The sequence below is a fragment of the Chironomus tepperi genome, unplaced genomic scaffold (assembly GCF_022539635.2).
Source record: "Chironomus tepperi strain 1889 unplaced genomic scaffold, CSIRO-AGI_Ctep_v1 contig_85, whole genome shotgun sequence".
Lineage (NCBI taxonomy): Eukaryota > Metazoa > Arthropoda > Insecta > Diptera > Chironomidae > Chironomus > Chironomus tepperi.
In genome coordinates this window covers 10155678-10181732 of record NW_027226207.1, presented here as the reverse complement: position 1 = coordinate 10181732, position 26055 = coordinate 10155678, and the positions used below count along the sequence as shown (strand labels likewise).

At 33.1% G+C, this 26055-nt stretch overlaps 2 protein-coding genes across 2 annotated transcripts; one reads left to right on the top strand and one right to left on the bottom strand.

Moving 5' to 3' along the window:
• Positions 1–12873: 12873 nt before the first annotated feature.
• On the bottom strand, positions 12874–21533 carry Mgtor (nuclear basket protein megator). Its single transcript, XM_070634678.1, has 7 exons — positions 21225–21533; positions 20453–20838; positions 15313–20382; positions 13955–15131; positions 13773–13891; positions 13525–13711; positions 12874–13448 (listed from the first exon to the last, which is right to left on the bottom strand). The coding sequence occupies exons 1-7, from the start codon at positions 21379–21381 to the stop codon at positions 13339–13341; spliced, it is 7206 nt and encodes a 2401-aa protein (XP_070490779.1). The 5' UTR covers positions 21382–21533; the 3' UTR covers positions 12874–13338.
• A 481-nt stretch (positions 21534–22014) lies between these two features.
• On the top strand, positions 22015–25436 carry btz (CASC3 exon junction complex subunit). Its single transcript, XM_070634680.1, has 4 exons — positions 22015–22168; positions 22441–22582; positions 22657–25040; positions 25131–25436. Exons 1-4 carry the CDS (start codon positions 22109–22111, stop codon positions 25176–25178), a joined length of 2634 nt encoding a protein of 877 aa, XP_070490781.1. The 5' UTR covers positions 22015–22108; the 3' UTR covers positions 25179–25436.
• Positions 25437–26055: the final 619 nt, after the last annotated feature.

Sequence of the window (26055 nt, the reverse complement as noted above, 5' to 3'; positions counted from 1 at the left end):
TATAGATGTAGTCACACGTGACCTACGGAAGCGCATTTTCCCCGCAAAGTATCAAAATATTAAAAGTCATGATTAAAGTCAGACGATCAGACAGACGATCAGACAGACGAACAGACAGACTGACGGATGGACAAAGTGCGTAGAATTGCGTTTTTTTCCTGCTAGGAAAATGCGTTAAAAAACTTTTTAATAAAATTTAACGACTAAGCACAAAAAAAAATCATTTTTTTCTATTCCTATAGTGTTTCTACGCCTCTACACGAGCCATGCCAAAGTCAATTGTGAATAAACATTGAATGTTATCAGCCATTCAAAATAAATACTCTCCATCAACAAGGGCGATTATTTTTCATTCCAACAATGAAAATGGCAAAGCACAATCATGTCTACATTTTTACCCCCTCTGCTCCCCTGCTCCATCTCCCATCTATTATTCATAACACTTTTGTGTTGTGTCACAAAATGAGAGAAAGAGAGATGAAAATAAAAAGAAGTTTCTTCCGTACATTTTTTAGCATTCAAAATAACCATAAAATGAGAAATAGTCGAGCTAATGTATGAAAATGTTATGTTATAGTTTTTAGCACAAAAAAAGCAGCTTTATGAAACAGTTTGTCTGGTCGGTACATCGGCTGCCGTTGAAAGTTCTAAAACTAGACATCATTAGAAGCTCGGTTGTGTTACATTAGTTCCGTTCAATCAAGTTATTGGTCGTTAGGTCGTTATCCAACTGGATCTTAGTTTTTAAGTAAAGTAAGTGACCTGGATCCTACTGGATCTTAATTTTTAGGTCAAGGAAGTGACATAGATCCTCCAGGATCTTGTTTTTGGGCCGGAAGAGACTTTAACTCTACTGGATCTTATTTTAAGTCCCGTGAAGTAACTAGGACTTAGCTGAATCTTACTTTTAAGGCCAGGGAAGTGACCTGAATTCTACTGGATTTTGTTTCTACGTATGGGAAGTGACCTGGATTTTATTTGATCTCATTTTTTTGGGTCAAGAAAGTGACATGATTCTTACTGGATCTTTTTAGGTCAAGTAAGTTAGCTGGATCTGACTGAATCTTGTTTTTGGACCGGTTAAGTGATTTGGATCTTACTGGATCATGTTTTTAGGCTGATAAATAAGCTTGGACAATACTGAATCTTGTTTTTGAGCCGGATCTTACTGAATCTTGTTGTTAGGTTGAAGAAATGATCTGAATCCTACTGGATCTTGTTTTTTGGTCGGCTAACTGACTTGGATTCTACTGGATCTTGTTTTTAGGTTTGCGAATTGACTTAGACCTTGCTGGATCTTGATTTTAACCAAGAAATGACCTGAATTCTTTTAAATCTTATTCTCAGGGTCGATTCACATTAGTTTGCTAACCAATTTCTTTTCGCTGCTTCGAAAATGCGCTGAAATCACTCAATAGGAACTAATACATTTTAAATTCTTTTTTTTATTTTCTTCATTCGTATACGAATTAAAATGAAAATTTCATGACGTCAAAAACAAAATTTTTTTTTAAATGCTGACAGTTGTGATTTTATATAGTATTGTTTTGTATAATTTTCAGCACAATCATATAACTTGTCATGAAATTGAATTTAATGTGGAAAAGGACAGGGTTGAGGGACCTTTCCTTTTTTTGTTGTTGGATGCTATAAATACTTTTATTTGTTATAATTTAATTGTCTTATTTAAGATGGATTTTGATGTGGATGTTGGTTAATTAAACTTTTTTTATATAGCATAAATAATTAATTGTGATTATGTGAATGACTGAGATGAATGTGGTTTTGTGACTCATTTTGGAACCAAAAAATGAAATTGAAATGTAGGATTGTTGATGAATAATTTAGTAGTAATTAAATAGATTTTTGGGTGATATAGAGTGATTAGGAACGCATTGATAAAGGAAGTGGACAACTCGACGTCTTTATGACATTTTGCTGGTAAGCTTGAGCTTTAGAGTATTGAAAATTCATTTTTTGATGTCAAAAATAGCTGTCAAAGTAATTTTGACGTTATGTCATCAAATAGGTAACTTAGCGGCGTCCTAGCGATTATGTTGTGTGCCTCCGAAAGGTGACATAATTCAACTCGATCATCGTTACCTCACCAACTCCAATAAATGCAAGAAATGAAATTTACCGCATCATTCCGTTCAAAAACATTGCAGTTCGAGTGTCATCCTCGACATGCAGCTCGGATTATATAAATCACGACCAAACAAAGTTTGACTGAGTTCATTCCAAAGCAATAACCCCCACAAGTGATCAAACCCATTAATAAATGAACCTCAACATGCATTAATTCATCCACTAAATCAAACAACTTCATTAAATTTCCAAAACTTTATTACATTCCATTAAATTGTATCCAAAACATCTCTAAACATCTAAATATCAATCCATTAAATTTTTTTTTGTTACCAACTTACTCGGACACTCAATAAAAATTCCAACTGATACTTAAATGCGAGATTATTGTCATTAAGTTGACAAAAAAAGAATATCCTACATAGCAATAAATCCTGTCGAGAAATGTTTATAAAAAAGTTCTTATGGCAACAAATAAAAAGCACTCAAATATTTTTGTTTTTCTATGTAAAAGCTCTAGTGGGACGATTGGAATTAGTTACAGAAGTTTTGTGAGGATTTTCCTTAATTAACTGATTTAAATTTACGAGGTCAATGAATTTTGGAATTTGGAATTTGACGTAGATTTATTCATCATTTAAAATAATTGAGATTTTTGTTCGATAAAAGTGAAATGCTGTTTCCCACGCATTACTATACGGAATCTACGTAAGACAAACTTCAGGATGATTTATTGATTCCATTAAAGGATCTCTTCGGATGTTCACATGTTTATTCATGAAATTTGTGTGCTCGGTTTTTTGTTCAGATATATCTAAAAATAACAGAAAAAGAAGCTTAGAGAAGCTTTCAATAGCTTTAATTGCTTTAAGACTTGATTTTTAGTAACATTGGCAGTTTTAATGAATTTTTTTTTTGTTGTTATGGCTGATAGTGGTTGATTTGAGTATTATTTAGCTAGACGACATAATGTAGTAGAGGCACACTATGGTGTTAGTTCAATTTAGTTCAATTCAGTTCAATTCAGTTCAATTCAGTTCAATTCAAGTTCAATTCAAGCTCAATTCAGTTCAATTCAAGTTTATTTCAAGCTTAATTCAAGTTGATTTTAAGTTCAATTCAAGTTCAATTCCAATTCAGTTCAATTCAGTTCAATTCAGTTCAATTCAAGTTCAATTCAAGCTCAATTCAGTTCAATTCAAGTTCAATTCAACTTAAATCAATTCAATTTAGTTCAATTAAATTCAATTTAGTTCAATTCAAGTTCAATTCAAGTTCAGTTCAAGTTCCGTTCAAGTTCAATTCAAGTTCAATTTAAGCTAAATTCAAGTTCAATTCAAGTTCAATTCGAACTCAAATTCTAAATTAATTTAGTGCAATTCAAGCTCGATTCAATTTAGTTCAATTCAAGTTCAATTCAAGTTCAGTTCAAGTTCCGTTCAAGTTCAATTCAAGTTCAATTTAAGCTAAATTCAAGTTCAATTCAAGTTCAATTCAAGTACAATTTAAGTTTAATTCAAGTTCTATAACGTAGCGGTGACCTAGCAATCATGTTGTGTGACTCGGGAATGTGACATCAAGTCAATCATAGCTATCTCACCAACTCCAATAAATCCATCTTCCAATGTTGAATTTCAAACTCTGTCTCATTAATGTTTAATGCATGGATGCCTATGGAATATATTTTAATACTTCCACTCTAATTCTAACCCTATATCCATGTGACCTCATGAATATTTTGGAATCAATTACGATAAAATCACGTATCATCCATGACTTTATCAAAAAACTCCCAAAACCACAAAATTGAAATTTGTTTGTTTTTCTATCATCATTATATTCTGTAAATTTTGTATTCAAAAAACATGCTAAAAGCATGAAATATGAATTGTTTTATTGGGTTTTCATGGTTAATTAAACAGAAATATTCAATAAAATTATCAAAAATGTATTTGAATTTTAAAATTGATTATAAATTCAATAGATATTTTGAAAATTCAAATTAGCTTTTTTAGTTGTGAATGAAATTTAGCGATTTGAAAAATTATCGATTTTCACCAGATAATAATCTAATTAAGTTTAATCATCCGTACAACTTCATAAAGCTTAAACAGACATTATATCAGATTAGATGATAAAATTTTATGTTAAAAGTTTTTTGTTATAAATTTTGCTGAATTATTTTTAATACCTGAATAGAATAGAGTTTGTTATTTAGTGCTATTAGGCTTTGTTAAATCGGTTTTACGTCAAATCAATTTAATTTAGTTCAATTCAGCTGTGTTCAGTTCAATTTGGCTCAAATCAGTTCAAATTTGACTCAAATCAGTTCAATTCAATTAATTTCAAATCAGTTCAAATTCTGTTCATATCAGTTCAATTATCAATTCAGTTCAGCTTAAATCAGTTCAAATTCAGTTCAAATCAGTTCAATTCAGTACAAATAAGTTTCAATTCGATTTAAAATATTAAAATATTGTCATTAAAAGTGTATAAAGAATATTAATTGAAAAATCAATGGTCAATTATCAAAACTGTGTAAATATTTCATCAATTTAGTGCTTTTGTTGATGAATATCAAATGAAATGAAAATTTTGTACATAAAACAACTTTGGAATCATTTACTGTAACCAAAAATTAGTTTGTTTAGGCTAGATAATTGATTTATATCACATTTTGCATAAATTGATGATTGGTCATTTGAATGCTTTTGATGATGGATACATGAGTATGATAATAATTAAGTTTGTTGATGTTTACAAATGACTATTTTATGTTTACTTTACATTCAAACAGTTTATTGATAAAATTATGTCATTTTAAATGGCAAATTGGATGGAATTAAACTGGAACTTAGTATTTATATTTCTAATTTCAAATCAAATGAAACAAAAACAAATTTTTTTAAAAATTACATTTTTGCAAAACAAGCAAAACTTAAAATCAAAAACATGAATAAAAAGCTTGTTAAACAAAACAGAAAATGAACAAATTTAAGGCTAGCTTAGACAAAACTGATGAGATGTGGTAAAAATTCCAGCAAGTGATACAAAATTTTCTTTCATGTAAATCTCACCTAACAATTTTGATGAAAAATTTTTGGGATACATGTAAAACCATTTAAAATCAATTCAGGTAGAAAACGTAAACGTAGACAAAGTGGAAGAGATTTTAGTAAAAATGAGTAAGTAAGCTGCTTTGAGTAAGATGAATTTGGAAGCTTTTAGAACTGAATTGAACTGAATTAAACTAAATTGAACTGAATTGAACATTATTAAACTAAATTGAACTGAATTTGAACTAAATTGAACTTAATTTGAACTGAATTGAACTGAATTGAATTAAAATGAATTGAATTTGAACTGAATTTAACTGAATTCAACTGGATTGAACTGAATTTGAACTCAATTGAACTAAACTGAGCTTAACTAAATGTCAAACTGTGTATAATTCATAATAAACAACCGTAAAACTGTGCTAGAACTAAAAGGGTCAAAGAGGAATAGGTGGTAGATTTCTAATAGTTTTTCATTCTCTTTCTCCATTTGTACTGACCACAGTTAAACTCATTCATCTTTTTTTTTTGTTCCTCAATACAAGAATCATGAATCGATTGTATTGTAAATTTATATTTTGTTTCAGCATTTCCGCCCCAAACTCAATGCTTTATTTTTTCTGTTTTTTGCCTTTTTCGTGCACATAAAAATTGAGATAAAAGTTTACAATGAAAAATACATGAATATAGCAACAACGACAGTAAATCATGACAGCAAATAAATTCTACTAGCACTTAATTTTATTAAACTCAGTTCAAGCTTTGAATTTAAATTAGATTTTTTTTTTGTTCCTTATTCCATATACGAAATGAAAATATAACACAACACCTCTTTACTCGCACTGTATGTTTAGATATTCCTTGTGTTGTTTCCTAATTCATGATAATTTTTAATGAAATGTCCTTGGATTTATGCTAAATAAGAATTTTTCGTATGAGAATTTGGAGATATTTGTGTAGAAAAATTCATGGAATTTAGTTATTCTAGTAAATGTAGGCAAATCTGCAAGTGCGAGAGTAAGGCATCTGTGAGTGAGTGGTTAGGCAATAGACCGGATATCTCGATCCCTACACAATCTTGTACTCTTTTAGATCTCGATTCCTGCTTGATCTCGTTCTTTTGTGCTTGAAACTCGATCTCTTCTCAATCTTGATCCTCTTCTCGATCTTAATCGTGAGGATTTCGAGTAGACTAGATCCTTAATTGATCGCAATGGGTCAATTCTACTACTTGGAGTTTCGATACAGGCGTAGCACATTGTGGACGTGTCGCGAAAATAAAAGGATACTGATCACTGCTGTGTGAGAGAAGGCAGAACCGGTGAGGAAGAATCAGTAACAAATAAAGTAATCAAAACTAAATCAACGAAAATGTAAAATTCCAACAAACTAAACACAGTCAAACAACCAATTTACTTTTCAAATAGAAAATGCACTAAAAAAAAATTCAAAAAAAATTTCAAAATTTTTGAAAAATCAAATAAAACTTCCTTGCATTTAATTAATACCCATTTTTTTGCCTATGCACACATCTAAGATCAAATGGAAATACTTTTTTGCATGAACACCAAAAAAAAAAGCTTGCTTTTTCATCTAGAAAAAACTTTTCCATTTTCATCCATAAATTAAAATTTTTGCAAAAGTTTGTAAATCGATGAGGAATTTGTTCATTGTTATTTTCCTATTCTTAACAAAAAAAAAGAGTGGGGATCGTGCTGATAAGTGAACAAACAAAAAGCTTTTAAAGTTTTCTTTTTGAAAATAGAAAATTTGAGGCGATGAAAATTTTTCCAAAAAATACTGCAGAAATGTAATTAAAATGGAAATTGCGTAGAGCATATACACAAAAAGGAAACAAGAGAGCAATTCTGAGATGAAGAAAGAGTTTTATATAATGAAAAAAATATGGAATTGTGACAGGGGTGAAGCTAGGTTAGGGATTGGATGACAAATCATGTTATTCTTTAACGCAGCTGGAAGTCGACTTGGATTTTGGATGGAATAGTCAAATCGACTTAATACAAAATTCGAGTCGACTTCGAACTCTGTTCTTTAGTGTTTCATTGATTTTGAGGTTATGCTGGTTATGTCCATGTCCTAGTAATTGTAGATGATTAGCATACAAAGCGGAAGGAGCGTAAGTCAGAATATTTTTATGATTAATACCTCTGAAATCCTAACAAATTGAAGAATTTGGAGAGGAATTGATTCCACTAACCATCTCTCATAAATACGTCACCAATGAAGTCTGAGTCGAGTTGACTTGAGTCACACTGATTCATTTCAATGACTTCAAAACAAATCGATTTTGAAGATTCGAGACAACTCGCATTCGACTTGATTTACTTAGAGTCGACTCTAATCGACTTAAAGCTTTACAAGGATTCACGTAATGATAAATAATGCTAAGGTTAAGCATGTGAGATATAACTCCGATCGGCACAAATTATTCATGTCTTTCAAGTGGCTGTCACATGACCTTATCTAGCTTTTCTCAAAATGAGGATCACACAAGTGAGTTTACAGAGTGTTAACTGTCATAAAAATTGCCACTTGGATACCTTGTGGCAAGCTCGAAGTCGATGCATTTGATGTCTGCTCGACTCGTCTTTAAGATCTGCTCTGAGGTCATCAACTGACTGCCGTGGAAAACGTGTGCCGAACGGTAATTCTTAGCAATTGACTGGAATATCATAAATCGGCTAACTGATCCGAAATCTGGCAAACAATCCAGTGTAACTCTAGCATATTGCCTAAATTAAAACGAATCCGGCACATAGTCAGAGTTATGCCGACCTGGTGCCGTTTTTTGATTGATTGACTGATTTGTGGTATCAAATTTTTCATTTTCCTACTGCAATTCCACAACCTTCAGTTCTAGCTCAAATCATTAAAATCATCACATAACCCTAAATTCAACCCCGAATCATAGCCTTTAAAAATATCTCCTTCTTTCATAAGAACAAAAAAAAAAAATAATTTAAGTAAATTTGAATATTATAGCCCCGCACAGAAAATTGCAATCTTTGATGTCAAACATACAACGCGAAATGGTTCTTCATTTTCCTTTTTTTAATTTTTGTCTCATTTCACATCAGCTCGTTTGTCGAATAAATCTTATAAAATGCTACATTCCTCTATATATGCTCATATTCATGATGAAAATTATACATCCACAATGTTATTTGTGTAAAACAAGAAAAAGAGATGCTGGAAAAAAAAATTAAACTTGTCTTGTTTGATGAAAAATTATCTTTCTGATGAAACTTTTTTTTTTATTTTTGCGTACATATGTTCGTACATGGATGTTTTTGATGTTGATTGAGGTAAGTTGGATTGTTGCTTTGATGAAAATTTATTGCGCTTTTTATTATATAAAATTTGTGTATATTGAAGCTGTAGTTGAGGATCATATAGACATAAAATAGGTTGTGTATGAAGTATTTTTTCGGAAATTAAGAATTTGTGTTGCTGAACTTACTTTTCATAATTATTTCAAAGTATTCGACTCGTGTAGATTGAGTCGAGTTCCTCCATATTCAACAAAAAATCAAATCAACTTTGGTCGACTCAATTTAAGTCGAGTCGAATCGACTAAAGAAGACTTAAATTCAGTCGATTTTGAGCTCTGGTGTAAATTAAAGGAAGCTGTTGATAGCGACATCAAGGTAGACCACAGAACTCATGGGATTGCTGTGTGAGCAATGATGCAAAAGTGCTGGGAATTAGAAACTGGCAGAGATTATCAAAAGACACGAATTCTAAATGCGGCAAAGGGCGTTCGTGCACCTTCGCCAAGAAAGTAAGTAAGTACGTTGATGGGGATAGTCTCGAAGTCTCATAATCGAATCCAAAAACAACCAATTTGAGCTTTTCGGGTTAACTACTTTATCAATTCTTTGTTCAAAAATTACATTTCTAAAGCCTCATACCAATACCATAACGCTTTGTCCCCTCTCCTTCTTAAAATAACCTTTAGTTATTCAAATCATTTAGATCCAGAGCTGCTCTAAGGCGTTTCACGGTTAATAATTGTTTAATGACTAAGGGTGGGGGTCAGACCACTGCACTAAATAAACCTACAGTTTATAGTTTGATCAGAACCCGTCCTTTGATGACATTTTTGTCATTTTAATGTCTTTAGCCTACAAAGAGAGACTGTGAGCCGCGTTTTCACTGCTTATGCTTCAAAAAAGATCAACTTACCTAAATTTCTCCTGTCGAGTCTCGAACCCAAGACCGCTTGGTGAGTATCACAATAATTAGATACCGAACTATGAAACCTAATTACTTCATTGACAATCTTCGATCGAACTAAATGAATAACTATTATTTAAGTATGGCATTTTACCACATATATTTGATAACACATTTTGTAATGAGCAAGCTTAATTCTTGTAGTAACAGATAATGTTGCCAAAGTTTCTCGCATAGATTAAGTCATTTAGTCGTTAATTATCAAAACATACTTCTTTTTTAACCAAATCCTTGAAAAATTAATATCAAGGCTGTAAGAAAATGCCATAAATATTTTCAAAACTCCATTCCTTTAATCAATGTCAATCTCATAACCATATCATATATCCAAAATAATTATTTACACCTTAAGTGATGCAACTTGAGCCTTCATCAAATATTTCTCATTTTTTTGTCTTCATCATCATTAACCATAGCTCATCATCATCATCACATCTACAAAATTTCCATTTAATAACATCAAAATAAACAAGAAATCATCATAAAGTAAAACATTCAACAATTTACTTGCTTACTAAGAAAATGTCAACCACTTTATGGAAGGTCTCTGAGTAATTAAGGTCAACTAATTATTCATAACTAAAGAAAAAGGCAAAAAAATGGACAGTCTGACAAATTATAAGCAATAAAATTTAATTCCATTATTTAAACAGAAGCAAATTTCATTTAAAAATTATTATGTGTTGGATTGTTGGTAAATGATGTGCTGAATGGACATAAGTAGTTGGATCTCTAAATAAAGTTGTACATCTCGATGGATCTCTTCCTTGTTCTTATGCATTTACAGCTGGATCAGGATTAATAAAGTATAATTTATAGTCAGTTCTAAGATTTTAAGTCAAGATATAAAAAATTGCAGTTTCTTGCAATCGGCTTCCTTTGGTGTCTATGGATGAAATGTGGCCCTTGCTGATACCTATCCATCGATGTATCAACCATCTATTAACTCCTTTCCGTTGAAGAGCTACAGCTGTTTTTATCTAAAAAAAAATACAAAACACGTGTTTTTTTATTTTTATCGAAAAAATTGCTCTAGCGCCTAACAGAAGGACTTTCTCACTTTGGTGTCTTCAGATGATGTGTGGTCCTATCTGATACCAATCCATCGGTAGCGGCCAATCACCGTTGACTGCCGATTGTTGACTTCCGATGATATTCAGTTGGCTTTCGCTAATTGCCGTCGATTAAATGCAAACTCAGTAAGCAACCTCCAGTTCTCACTAAGATTTATCTTTAGAACCTCCTGAAACTCCATCCAAATCATAAACCTCATTTATGATCAACCCCATTCAAATTTAAAACAAAAACAGAAAATAAGAAAAAGAAAGGAAAAATCCGACAATGAAAGAGTGAAACATTGTAGTTGAGAAGCAACAGAACAGAAGAGACGAAAATGAAATTTGATGAGTTAAAGGAGGAATGGAAGGAGGGACAGAAAAGCACACACACAAAAAAAGAGTAAATAATAGAACAAAAGTAATTTTTCCACACTGATGGCATTGAAAATTTTCATTTCCTCTATTAAGCAAGTCAACTAGCAACAAAAAAAAAAGGAAGAAAGAATGACGAACCTTCCTCACACTACGGATCATCATCATTTATCATTTTCTTAAAAAAAAGGAGCATTGTGTGTGAAGAGATGTGTGTATGTATGTATTTAGTACCTTTTGCACTTGACTTTTGAATTACAGAAGCTCCCTCATGATTAATTATTCATCATATGGGAATCATCGTGTAGCAAGTTGTAATGAACATTAGCTTGTTATGCATGCATAAAGCTTTTTATTCCCCTATCACATTCTGTTTTTACTTGACTGCTAATAGTCTTTGTAGATACCAGAGTGTGGCTGTCTCAAATTCGAATTTATGGACATTTGATTGTCGAAGAAATCGAACATTTCGAACTCGAATTATTTTAAAATAAAAATTTACGTTATGAAGAAAAGTTTAAGTAACGGTCAAAAAAAATTTGAATTTTAGCGACAAAAATATTTTTTCATCAAAATTCAAATTTTTTTTGACCGTTACTTTACCTTTTCTTGGTAACGTAAATTTTTATTTTAAAATAAGTTGGGTTCGAAAAGTTCGAACTCGAATTTGAAACGGTCATACTCTGGTAGATACATTCATAAAGTTACATGAATGCTACGAGAAAATGTCACTCGTTAAGGATGAAAGGAAGTAAGTGAATTTTTTTTTGTGATGAATGTGATTAGATTAGCAGCAAGATATGCGTGTGTCTATGAAATTTTACTCATCGTAATTAGATCTATTTTGTAAAATGAAATTTTAAAGTCTCACGAGGAACTGACATTATGTGCTAATTTGATTGTTAAGACAAAGTGCTTTTGATTCGTGGAATGGAATTGGTTACAAGATGTGCGCACTTGATACTCCCCATACTCTGATGATATATTGTGGAATTAACAAATTTTTAAGGGATGGGATTTTGAAAATCTATTTAATTAAGGATTGAAGGATCTAGGCTTACAATTTTATAAATACGAAAATAATCCTTGATACATGGGAGTCATTGGGTGCACATGCTCCCTCCGTGTCTAAGCAATGTGCATAGCTTGCAACTGGTTCGCATCCCACTATAAACTGTAGGTCTAAATTATCAAGAATTTGTCGCCTTGACTCCAGTTATTAGGATGGATCCCTCAAGCATTATACATGTTGCAAAACAAGCAACTGTCACAGGCAAAAACCGTACAATTTCTTAATAATGAATATGATTTTTACAAAACCGTACAAATTATCAAGAAATTGTACGGTTTTACCTTGTGGTAAAACAGTCGCTGTTTTGCCTTCTGATTCACCCAATTACGCTGAATCCTTCAATCATTAGTCTATGTACCTGACATTGAAAATTGGAATAAGTTACATGCGACACCTATGAGAGATCATGGATCACAATTCATCTGTTCAATCAGCAAACTAAATATGCAAGGAGATGAATAGACAGAATAACGATCAGGATCCTTCGATCTACGATCTGCTGTACCATCCCTTAATGTCATTTAAAGGATTCTAATCTATTTGATAAATTTAACAATCTCTGCGTAGCGTTGCTTCCTTAAATCCTGAAAGTTGACCTTGTATGCAAGTAAGTTGGTCTAATTCTAAGAAATAGCAGCAAGTCAGACAAAAGACTATTAACAGCAATTCCCTTTGGCAATACTCTAGTGACACCAAATAAAAGATTTTAGGAAGAAAGCAACAGAATCAGATGTAAGGCGTTTTTTAGAAACCTAGGCTTCACATCGCGAAGAAGACCGAAGAATTCCTGGATTGGATGTGTTGAAAAGGACGCTATAGTCCTTAATATCCCGAACTGGCAGAAGGTTTCGAAGGATAGAGCTGTCTGCGGCAATGGGCAATGCGCCCCAGCCAAGGAAACAAGCAAGACTCCACATCGGAGCATAGTTCCAGTAAGTAAGTATCAATAAAAGACACAAACAATCGTGAATTATATTTTTAAGAATCCATTTAGAAAGAAACTTTTTCATTTTTATTTCAATGCTTTTTGACATGTCTGAGAATCACAAAAATGAAAAAAAAAATAATGGAACTTCTCTATATTCTCATAATAATAGTCAATAATATTAATATTAAGATATAATAATTAATGAATAATTTTTTTTTTTATTTTCAAGACAAAGAACAGAAAATGAAAAAAAAAGAAGAATTTTTCTCATAACGACTTAAAAAATATTAAATTACAATGTAAATGTTAGGATGATGAATGTCTAGTGCATGCTCATCATTAATCTTAAAAAACTAATTATCATTACATATACATAGTTAGAATTTTATGAAAAGGAGTTCCTAATAAGCATGTTATGTAATAAATTTTATCCATTTATATCCTTTCCTTCCTTTCTATGCTTTCGTGATACAAGTTAAAATTCCTGCATACATTCCTTCTTTTTTTTTAATATCTCATATTATTATATGGTGAACTACTGGATGCTCGACCTCTACCACCTCGACGTGCTCGACCTCCGCGTGGATTCGGGAATGATTGAGTACGATTCGGTGAAACTGTGGATAATAAATTACATTTTATTAAATTTTTTTCAGTTCCTCTACATCTGAACTATTTTTTTATTAAACTTACCGCCAAGCTGTTGCGGTTGCATTTGTGTTCCATCTTGATTCCATGTTATTGGTGCTCTACCACGAGGCGATCCACGTCCTTGTCGTCCACCTCTTGGTTGATTTTGGTTTGTACCACGATTTAATCCTGATCTTGTTGTTCGTAAGTTTTGTGGCTGCTCGAGAACATCTGCTTCACTTGTTTCATCCTATATGATATTTAATCCTTTAATATATTTAATTTAAAATTTATAGCTTTTTTTATTTTACCTCCGCAACTCCAGTTACTGATGACTTTTCACCTTCTGAACTCACACCATCACCCTCATCTTGTTGCTCTGCCTTTTCTTGTTCATCTTGACCTTCTGATGTAGATGCACCTTCATATTCTAATTAAAGATATAATAAATGGTTATTATATGTGTCATGAATGTTTAATGAAGTTCCTTTACCTTCATCAGTTGTAATGCTAATTTCAGGAACTTGACTTTCTTCTTGATTACTAGAACCAGGAACCGGTTGTTCAAGAATATCTTGTTGAATCACAGTCGACATACTTGATGATGTTGAACTTGTACTGGCTGATGTTGAGTCATTAATTAAATTGTCACATGGTGATGGTTGCTGTTGCTGAGGAATGTTTGGCACACTACGTCCAGCTACTTGACTATGCTCATCTGATAAATCTATTCTTGTATCATCCATACCCTCACCTAATGGACGACTTTGTGTGCTTGATGATGATGATGATTCACCAAATGTAAATCGTGCAGCAGCATGAGGAACTTGAGCGGGATGTGGTGATGATACAACTTCTGAGAATCCATCACCTCTTGATCGTGAGTATAGAGTTGGTGTACTTGGAACAATTCTATCATCACCGGCATCATCATGAAATGATTGACCCATTAACATTAAATTTTGAGCTTGTTGTCTTGATGTTGTGGCATTTGGCGATTGACGCCATTGTGAAATTGCGGCAGGGCTTAACGAAGAGGAGCTTGTTCCACTTGATGATGTTGTTGGTCCAGCTTCGTTGCCATTACCGTTTCCCGAACCACTAGTTATACTTTGTATTTGTTGTTGATTTTCATTGATTCCTTGACGACTTGCTGATGATTCAATTGGCTGTGGACATTGTGCTGGTGCTGCTGAACTCGGAACTTCCGATAAATCTTCAACTTCAACCTCATTATTAGTATTAGATTGAATCTCATCTATATCAGGTCCTTCCAATAGTTCCTGTGGTTCCATTTCATAATTATAACCAGTCTCAATTCCATCATTCTCAAAGGCTTCCGAGGTTTCAGCATTTCCTTCATCCGGCATAGCTTCATCATCTTCATCATCCTCAGATGACAATACAATACATGGTTCATCTTCTTGATCACGTTGTGATGATGTTGGTACTTGATATTCAACTTCCAAACCTGATTCCGATACACCTTGGAATGTTCCTTCCTGTACTCTTGTTCGCTTTTGTGGAACTGGTTTATTAACAGCATCATCAATTGATGTTGAACTATCTCCTTCTTCATCACGTTGACGTTTATGAGAGCCTGCTTGTGTTGTTGTTACTGCATTACTACTTGATGCTTGCTGATGCGTGCTAATGGCAATAATAGGAGCCTGTTTGTGGAAATATTAAATTAAATTCATGCTTTTTAATTAAATGTAATAATAAACTCGAGTTTGTCATGAACAACAAACTGTTTTGTGGTTAAATTGTATCCTCATATAGCATCCATCCAATGCTATACATGATTTCCGTAACTGTAAAAATAATTGGATAATTTTTTTTTGAACTTACCGATGATGATGACGTTGTTCCAGATGTACTTGGTGTTTGATTGTCAAAATTTTGTGAATTTTGTGCTTGCTGATTTTCAATACGTGGCGATACTAATGCAACAGCTTGTTGAATTTGCTGTCCACCGGTGACAATCTGAATTGATGAACTTTCACCGCCAATATTTTGATCAATTTCTTGACTTTGTGATGAGCTTTCAGCTGCATTTGAGCCCATTGGTGGAATAGCAGCTACAACAACCGTTGCTGAGCTAGTAGCTGGCATGTAATCTGTATGAGAGCTTGTTGGTGAGCTCGACATAGCCTCACCTGGTTGTGAACCAGTTGTATGAACTTGTTGTGGTGGAACTAATGCTGTTACACTTGATGATGTTCCAGCATTTGATGACGATGTTGTTGTACTCTGTGATGAGCTTTGAGTATTCGTCGTTGGCATAACTGCAGCTGTTCTTGTATTTTGAACAGAAATTGGACGAATTGATGCCAATGGTGTATCACCTGATGAATTTCCACGCCATGGCTGAACGGTAGCTGACTGTTGACTTGGACCTGCCATTGGCTTTACATTGGCAGTTCTTGTTGACGCATCAGTTGTAATTTTTTCCATCGTACTACTAGCTGGCTTTGATGTTTGATTAGCACCAATTTGTCGATGCATCTGATTAAGCCTTTGAACCATTTCATTTTTCTCATTTGTATGATCACTAATCTCCTTTTCCATACGTTGAATTCGTGACTCATATTGTGCCTTTAAATTACGTATTACTTGCTCATGTTCATCATTACGCTGTTCATGTTGTGTTTTTGTTGTAGTCAATTCTCGTGCAAGTTGTTCCTTCTTTTCATTTAATTGGGCGATTTTATTCTTTGCCTGTAGCAAAAGGGTCTTGCATGATTCTTCTTTTGTAATGGCTGTACGCAATTCTGTATTAACTTGCTGTAACTGACTATAATCATTACGAATAGAATCAATTTCCTTTTGCAATAGCTGAACTTTTGCTTCCAATTGTTTATTATCTTCAATTAATTGATCTTGTTGACTTGTACTTGGTGCATCAGCCATAGCTGTATCACCACCATCACTATCTCTAATAACTGGAACTGTACCAGAATCAACTTGATTTTTAAGTTCCAAATATTGATCCTTATATCTCTTAGCAATCTTTCGAATTTGAATTTCTTTCTCCTTCAATGCACTCAATTGTGTCTCTTTATTGTTGATTTCATCATTGAGTTTCTTCATGTCATCCTCCTTACCATCGACACGTACTCGTGTTTCAAGTAGTTCTTGACTCATTTTAGCATTCGTCTGACGAAGTTGAGTAAGCTCATCAGTTAATCTCTTAAGTTCCGTTTGATTTGTCGTCAGAGATTTCTGTAAGTTTGTTATTTCGTTCTCAATACGAACTTTCTCTTGCTTAACTTGAACAATTTCATCGGATGTCTTCTTATGTTGGTCCTTTTCTTGTTGTAACATTTTAGCAAGATTTTCACGCTCTGTTTGTAATCGTTTCCAATCATCTGGTGAATTTTTATTGGATCTTTCAATTAATGCATTGGCACGTTGACGCCATCGTGTTGCTTCCGTTTTTAATGATGTATTTTCTGTACTTAATGTATCATTTTTAACTTCCAATTCGCGATTCTTTTCTTGTAGTGGAACTAATTCATCCTCAACCTTTGTAACACGCTCTTGAAGTGCATTAAATTTGATTGACAAAGCATCACGTTCTTCACGCAATATTCTATTACTGTCTGTGATAGCATTAAGTGTCTCAACTTTTCGCAATAATTCTTGATGTCTTTCATTATTCATAGCTGATGGCTCATCTTGACGATTGATATAATTTGCTTGTGTCTCATCCAATTTCTTTTGAATCATTTGCAATTCTGATTTTAATCGAGCATTTTCCGACTTGAGAATATCAAATTTAGCAATAGCTATGTCCTTCTCTTTACGTAAATATTTGATAACTTGTAGCAATTGTTCACTTGACTTTTCATCGTCTGCTGCAACTGAACGATTCATTGATGTATCAGCGGAATCAACATGCATGGCTGAATCATCCATTGATTGTGAGACATTAAGGAATAATTTTGTTGATAATGCTTGAATTTGGTCGTGAAGTGCAACATTCTGTTTATCTAAATCTTCAAGACGTTGCTCTAATTCAGCCTTTTCCTTCATCAATATTTCTTCACGTTCCGTCCACAATTTTCTACCGCTTTCTAATTTATCTTCAGCAGCCTCGCGTGCAACTTTAAGTTGATCAAATTGTACACGAATCGATGACATTTCTTCCTTCATACGTGACATTGCCTTGATATCATTCGAGTGTAAAATCATTTCATTTGCATATTTCTGCTCAGCTGAGTCAAGTGATGTTGATAATGCTAATGACTTCTCACGCAATTCTCGTAATTCGCGATTATTTTCGCTTATCTTAAGGAGTGCCTCTTTAAGGTCGACTTGAGCTTTATGTAATTGAGTATTGGAATCACCAGCCATTAGTTGACGATTATTTATGTCTAATGAAATTTCAGTCTCTAAATCATTGACTTTTTGTTTTAATTGTGCCTCACTCTTTTTCGTTTCAGCCAAGTCTACATCGACACGTGCCTTATATTCAGAATATGTTTGATTAAGTTCAAGCAATTGCTTCTCATACGATTCAGCCATATCACAATATTGTTTTGCGTGTTGCTTAGAGAACGATAATTCCTTATCAAGTGCTTCCTTTTCAAGAATTACTTCATTTAATTTCATCTCAGCTTCCTTTCGTAATTTATTTGCCTGAGCAACAGGATTATCATGTTCAGATGGTGTCAATGATGCTTCCAATTTCTTAGAAAGTTGATCAATTTTCTGAGACTTCTTTTCAATTTCATCACGTGCTTGTGCTAATTCATCACGATATTTTGATGCGAGTAATTTCTCTTCCTCCATTCTTTCCTTTGCTGTCTGCGCAGAACGTTCAAGGTGTGACGATAACTCACGGAATCTATCTTGTTCTTCCTGTAATCGTCTACGTAATGCTGAACATTCACGAGTCAATTCATCTAATCTTGATTCTAAACGCATTTTACCTTCACTTTCAGAACGTTCCATTGTTGTCTTTATCATTTCCAAATTATTCAATACTAAATTATGACTTTGACGTTCACGATAAAGAACCTCACGTTCAGCCTTGAGATGCGTCTCGCTGTCTTTAAGCATACGATTTTCTTGTGTCATTTTTTCAATCATCATCTCAGCACGACTGAGTTTTGTTGTGCAATCCATTGCTTCATTACGCAAATATGTCATTGCTGTCTCATGCTTAATGATTGTCGATTCATAGTTCTTATTACGATCCTCGAGTGCCTGAATTTGTTTCTTATATGTGGCAACATTCTTCTGTTGGACTTTAAGTTGTCCATCATGATGTTCAACTTGTGCCTTCAGCTTACAGTTAAGGGTGGATACTTCACGAAGTTCTGTACGTAAACCATCAAATTGCTTATTCATCATTTCATCATTTTGGTGCTTCTCCTTACGATAACGATCATACTCTTCCTTCAATGTCTTCAATTCACTCTCAGACTGCTTGACTTTCTTTTCTAGATCCGTAATTCGCTTTTCTTTTTCAACAACAATACTCGAATTAAGGCCAGCTGAGTTAAGGCTGGTGTTACTAACACTTGGTGTATTTTCGTCATCATTTGTGTCCATAAAACTATCATTAATGCTTGTATTCTTACTTGGACCTTTCTTATTAATTTCATTGTACAACTTCTTGTAATGTTCACGTTGAGCAATGCATTTCTCCATCATACGAGTTTGTAGTTCCATATTGTCTTGCATTTCCTGTAAGCGTCGTGTATAGTTCTCAATTTTAGCTTCATAGGTTGCTTGATCCATATGACTCTTAATCTCGTCCATTTCTTCAACTTTAGCTGTTAAGTCACGAACAATTGCAAGAAGTTGGACATTGTTCTGTTGAAGTTCCTGAATATCAGCGAATGTAACAAGACGTTTTGTAATCACTTCATTGCCACTCATATCGGATGTAATTGACTCATCATGTTGAGGACCTTGACCACCACGAGCTTGTTCAATAATTTGCAATAAATGACAAACTTGACGACTCAAATCTTGACGATCTCTAAGAAGTTCTTTTGTTTGAGACTCTAAGCTCTTTACTTTCAGCATTAATTCGTCAATTTGTTGTCTTGTATCGACTCGTTCACGAATCAATGTTTCAAGTTGATTGCTAAGTTCACCATTTGCTTCTGTTGCCTTTTCCAAGTCAATTTGTGTGCGCTGAATAATTGGAGCTTTTTCCTGAATTTCCTGTAATACCTCTGAGAATCTGAGCTTCATTTGTTCATGATCCTTTTTGACACGAGTAAGTTCTTCAGTCGTATTGACATACAATGAATAAATTTCAGTTAGTGACTTTCCTGATTTTATCAATTTACTTGTTGTTGCTGCTGCTGGACATAATTTTTCAACGGCAATATCAATATTTTCTTGTTGGGCTGCTTTAAGCAATTCATTGGCATTTTTCAGCTCATCTTCAAGATTTTGAATGATTTCATTCTTCTTATCAAGTTCTTGTTGTTGTTGCATTTCCAATTGTCTATATTTTGTCTCTAAATTACCATATTCATCTGTTGCCTCTTTTAATGTCGATCTCAATTCACTAACTACATTTGTTATATCACGCTGTTCATTCAATACTTCTTCACTCTTTTCCTTATACAAATCAGCAAGTCTTGTCTTTGCTTGCAATTCCTTCTGATATTTTTCCATCATTTTAGTAAATTCGTCACTATGTGCAAGCAATTGCTGTGATAATTCATCAATTCGTGCATTTAATGATGTATTAGTCTCCGATAAATGCTTAATCTGTGAATTGGCAATGTTGAGCTCTTCGGTCTTCTCATGAAGCTTTGTTTCGATTGTCATTGAACGAGATGTGGAATCTTTACGACATTTTTGTAATTCTTGAATGTTACGATTGAGATCAGCGGTGAGCATGTCAATTTGACTTTGAAGTAAAACTCGCTCTTGTTCTAGTCTTTTTTCCTGAATAAGAAAAATTGATAAAATTCAGATTAAAGGATTTCAGGCTGCTTTAAGGATGTAAAGTACTTACCTTAAATTCAATTGTTGATTCCTTATGTTGAATCTCATCATATTTGGAAAGAGCTTCACATTTGGCATTAACAGCCGCTTGTAATTGCTGCTTCAATGACTTAATATCATCCTCAAGTCGTTCAACTTCAAAATTTCGTCGTTCAACTTGTTTCATAAGACTATCTCGCTCATCAACAACACCATGTCGATCCTTACGATATTCTATTAATTCTGATTCATTACGCTTTAAATTGTCAGATAATTTAGACACTTCTTGACGTGCTTCATCAAGTTGCTCACGCAGTTCTTTAATGCATGTATGTGCTGATTGTGCCTTTGCAAATTCATCTTGATATTTTTCTGTTAAATCTGATATTTTTTGCTCATATTCTGTACGGAAGCCATCTGTAAAATTGCAAAAAAAATGGATAAGGTTAGATTGTTGTTGTTTTTTATTGGAACAAGAAAAAAAGAATTTTTTCAATTCCATTATACCCGCCAAAATAAAATTATTTAAATATTAAAATACATTAAGGGAGTCTTTGGGGATTAAATTATTAATAATAAGTACAAGAGAATGTAGGAATAGCACTATCTAAAATGTTTATTTTGATGGAATTGATAAGAAATTTTGAATTTCAGGGGAGATCACGAGAAGCCATTACTTTTCTTCTTTATGTCTGACAAAAGTGAAAAAAATGAGGAATAAAAATTTATAGGAACAAAATCAATTTCCTGAGTTACTAGTCATATATCCATAAAATTACCAACAAACCCTTCATTAAGCTCACCTAAATTTGTTTTTTGCGTTTCATAAAGTGCCTTCATTTCAAGAAATTCAGCAAAGAATAACTCATACTTTGAGCGTACATCGTCTGGTAATTTTTCAAGATCTTCCTTTGATAAAATCCGATTGCCAAGCGATGGTATCGCCTTTTCAGTCTCCATGATTGATTTTTTTTTTTTTAATTTGAATTAATTAGAAATTATAATATGATGAAAATATTTTATTTTTGCGGCTTATTTCTTCCACCTTCTTGACCGCGTTTAGGTGTGTTCAGTAATATGTATTGAATTAGGGGGTCCGGAGCGAAAGTGAAATGGTCTTTTAAATTTCGAAAAATTATCTGTAATAAAATTAAAAATTATTAATGATTTTTATTTAATTAAATTTTTATCAGTGGGTTATGGAACTGCTGGTTGTTCAATTTTGATGATCTTTAAATTTTAAATAGAATTTTAAATTTTTTTAAACAATTTATCGTTAAAATCAGGTAGAATAATTTTAAAAGCATAGATTCATAAAGTTTATTAAGAAACTTTATTTAACAACATTACAGGAAGTAGCTACATCCATAAACGTTCATTTACAAACAAAAAATAACCTTAAAAGTAGTCATTCAATTCAAAAACTTCAAAAATTTATAAAGAACGTCAACAAAAATTAAAAAATTTACCTAACTGCCTCAAATTATTCAAAAATATTTAGCGGCATAGTTAGGCAGACAAACTAAAACCCCAAACTCATACTTTATATTTATTTTCGAAGATTTTCGCTGAAACTTTTTTTTTTAAGAGAAAAAAAAGGTTTAAATTTAAAAGAAAAAAAAAATTAAATTCCATAAAATTTGCTAAAATACACAATAAAAAATAGTTAAAATATCTATAGAAAATCATGACCGATGTTGTCAACAGAAGTAGTGCTGATGAGAGTGAGGAAAAACAGCATACAATGGTAAAAACAGTTTGAAAGCATTGTGTACAATTTTTTTTTTTCAATATGAAGTCCATTTTGAATGGAAAAAAATTTATTTTATTATTGAAAATAACGTGACTTTCTTGGAAATTCTTACAAACGATTGCTTGAATCGGCTATATTGAAATTTCCAAAAACTTACACGATGCAAAAATTTCTTCTTTATCTTACAAAATTTTTCCATCCGTTGCTCATCATCCGAGATAGAAAGAAAAAAAAAAAGCAATTTTAATGAATAATTTTCTCCACAGAGTTTAACAGAAAATTCACCGACATCAGGCGGAATCGAGTCCGAATATGATACAGCAAGTACTAATTCAAGATCTGATAATGAACGCGATGAATATGAAGACAGTGAAGAGGAAGAGGATAGTTTGGATGAGCAAGGAACTGGTAAGACTAAAGCATTAATGACGAAAGTATTGTGCAATAAACAATTTTTTTCTCACCCACGCACATTTTTAAAGATGACGATGATGAAGCGGTCGATGATGAAAGAGAGTCCGGCGATGGACAAGAAGAACTTGAAAGTGAGAGCGGTGCAAAAAAGAAAGTAGATCATGATGAAGATAGAAGTAATCCACAATATATTCCGAAGAAAGGAACATTTTATGAACATGATGATCGTACAGCTGAAGATTTAGATGCAGAGGAAGAAGAAACACCAGAAAATGCAAATAATAGTACAGAAGGATTATCGGGAAGTACAAAAGTACTATCAACACAAAATCAGAAAGTAACACCTAAGCAAGTAAAGAAGGTTAAAGATACAGCTGATCGTTGGTCACACGATCGATTTAATGAATATGAACAAGCACCAAAATCTCGCTCAGAATTAGTATCAGCCTATGGCTATGACATTAGAAATGAAGATTGCCCACCACGTCCAAGACGTCAAAGACGATATGGACGTCATCAATTAAAATACTCTAGAAATTGGGAGGATGAAAATGCTTATAAGAAGACACAGGCAGCTGCAAAGCCACCTAGGCGTCCATTAAAACCAGAAGATTTTCCAGCACTTGGATCATCAAAAGAGCAATCGACATCATCATCTAAATTACATCAACGATCACGCAGACGAAGACCGCAAGATGAGAATGATCCACAATCGTCATCAATTAATTATCGCTCTCCAGTAAGAAATCGAGATTTGAAGCCACGCGACGATCGTAATTCAAGGGATCAAAGAAATCAACGTTATAATAATGATAATAGCAACAATAACAATGCACGCCATGTTAAAGGCAAAAAGAATATAAACTTTAATCATAATATCGAGTTTAAAAATCAAAATCGTAAAAATATTAATTATGAGTCGACTCAAACTAAAAACAATAATGTCCTTAATCAACAAATGCAATCGACATCATCTCATCAAACATCGTCATCACATCAACACAACAGTCACTCATCATCGCAAGGTCCACCATCACATCAACATCAGCAACAACAACAGTCGCATCATCAACAGAATCAAGCGAATCAGAGATACAATAATAATGAGGCTCCATTGCCAACATTGAGTTTTACAAATAGTAAAATGAATAATGCTACGACTAATAGCTCATCAGTGACTCCAACATCATCAAGAACTATATTAAACTTTGATAATTCATCAGGCAATTATGGACGTACGAGTCGTGAAAAGGAGGTTAATAGTCAGCATCAACAAATGCATACACAAATCTCTAATCAACAACAGCAATCAGCAATGTCACCGAATAAGAATATTCAATATACAGAACATCAAATGGATCAAATGAAATTAATGGAAAAGAATTATCAACAGCAACAAGGAAAGGCGACTAATTTGAATTTAAATCAAGGTCCACCATCAACGCATCAACAGATTAATAATATGCAAGATCCAGCACAATCTATGATTAATAATTCAGATATGTCTAGATCAAAACGGTATTCAAGTTTACGTCAGAGATCAAATCTCAATGAGGGTCCACAGACACAACAAACTCAACAGTACCATCCACAGCAACAGTACCATCAACAAGAAATTGATCCTCAACACGTACAAAATGTGATGCCTGCACAGCAGACTCCTGCATATATCCCACAACAACAGCAGCCACCAACTCCACAAACTCAGCCAAGTATTATGGCAACCCAACCACCACCTGCTACAAATGTCCAAGCTCAGCAAGCTCAGGCACAAAAATATCAAGCGGCATATTATGCTGCTAATCCTGCTAGTGAATATGCAGCACAACAAGCTGCTTTAATGCAGGCCGCAATGGTTGAAAAATATCAATATACACAGCCAACTCCACCTGCTCAATACTTGCCACCCCAACAGGCCCAACAGATTTATATGCCTACACAAACCCAACCGACCCAGCAACAACAGATTCTAAATTATGTGTCTACAATTCAGCCACAAGCTCCAGCGGCGGCTTATCCACAATATACAAATTATCAGAATTACAATATACAAGCACCGCCAGCAGCAACTGTTCCACCACCCCAACAGGCTCCACCACCTGCACAAACACAGCCCCAGCCTATATACCAGACACAAGGTGGTCTTACGTATTATCCTAATACACAAATGCAGACAGCACATCAACAGAGAATTATTCAGCCACAGAGACGTCCTAATCCAATTCCTATTTTAGCTCCACCAGATCATAAGTCAAAAACAAATTCATCAAATCCCGATGACGATAAAAATCCAGATGATAAAGGTGGTGCCGGTAGTGCTGAGAATATAGATCACATTTTGGATAATATGTTCGTACAACGACCAATGACAAATATAATTTCATTGAAAGATCCAACGCCAGTAATACAGAATGATAGCAAAAATGAAGATCAAATTAATGATGGAATGAATGTAAGCTAATTAATACTTTTTCTTATTTCACAATACGTTAATTAATGCTAATTTTTCTTTTCTATTTTCAATTTTCATTCACGCATGCAGTCGATGTCAATAACAGAAGGCGATAAAAAGGGCGATGGCAGTAAATAATTATAATAAAATTTGTCAGCATGAATTGAGCATCTTTAATTATTATTATTTTTTAAGACCCTTTCAATTGACGTTTTCAATTTTTATTTTTTAAATGACTACAACAGACCGACCCTGACGACTTTAAGGAGGAATGAAAACTCTCGTTTCTTTCTTTGTATAACTAATGATGCAGTGAATTAAGAGAAATAATTAATTATTTAAAAGAAGAATTATATTCAATAAAAATAAATCATACAGTTTGATTAAACGAGAAAAGATTGAAATTTCTATTTTGTAAGTAGCACAGTAAGTGGAACAATGTATGAATCTCTTTCAAGTGCTAACGTGTAAGTGTATCAAAATTGATCCAATTATTGACGATGATTTTTTTGAATGATTTTCTATAGAAAGTTTAAGTTTTCGGTACTTTTACTGGTATTGATGATTTAGCAAAACTGTACATCGCATTTAAGTAAACATTTGATGTATAAATTGTGCTAAATTGCAGTTTATTTCAGGAAAAATTAAATTCACTAATAAATCAATGAATATTTGTTTAAAACAATTTAAAATTTGCTTACCTTCAAGTTAGAATGCAGTGTCGAGCATTAACGAAATGAGTTAGTAAATAGTCACGGTAATTAAAGCTGTTAATCCTTAGATAAAACTTAATTTTGTTTAATTTTTGGAAATTTACAAATTTTATACGAAGTCACCGTTAAAGTTGAATTTTTAAAACTGAATAATCCATGCAAAAATTTGCTATAAAATATATTTTCAAGAATATTCTTCATTATAATAGGTCAATTTAATAGTCACAACCTTATCAAAGCATCTTTTAGTCAATAAATAGCAATCTCTTAAGTGTCATAAAGAGTTGAAACTCATCAATTGT

Bases quoted from the DNA above. Each gene is read 5' to 3' on its own strand.
- Mgtor (XM_070634678.1), bottom strand. From the start codon at position 21,381: ATGGAGACTGAAAAGGCGATACCATCGCTTGGCAATCGGATTTTATCA. The intron at 13,892-13,954 runs GTAAAGGAACTT...ATCTTTAATTAG, and splicing joins TAGCATTACAACTGATGAAG to AATATGAAGGTGCATCTACA. The intron at 13,712-13,772 runs GTAAAATAAAAA...AATATCATATAG, and splicing joins CAGTAACTGGAGTTGCGGAG to GATGAAACAAGTGAAGCAGA.
- btz (XM_070634680.1), top strand. From the start codon at position 22,109: ATGACCGATGTTGTCAACAGAAGTAGTGCTGATGAGAGTGAGGAAAAA. The intron at 22,583-22,656 runs GTAAGACTAAAG...ACATTTTTAAAG, and splicing joins TTTGGATGAGCAAGGAACTG to ATGACGATGATGAAGCGGTC. The intron at 25,041-25,130 runs GTAAGCTAATTA...TCACGCATGCAG, and splicing joins AAATTAATGATGGAATGAAT to TCGATGTCAATAACAGAAGG.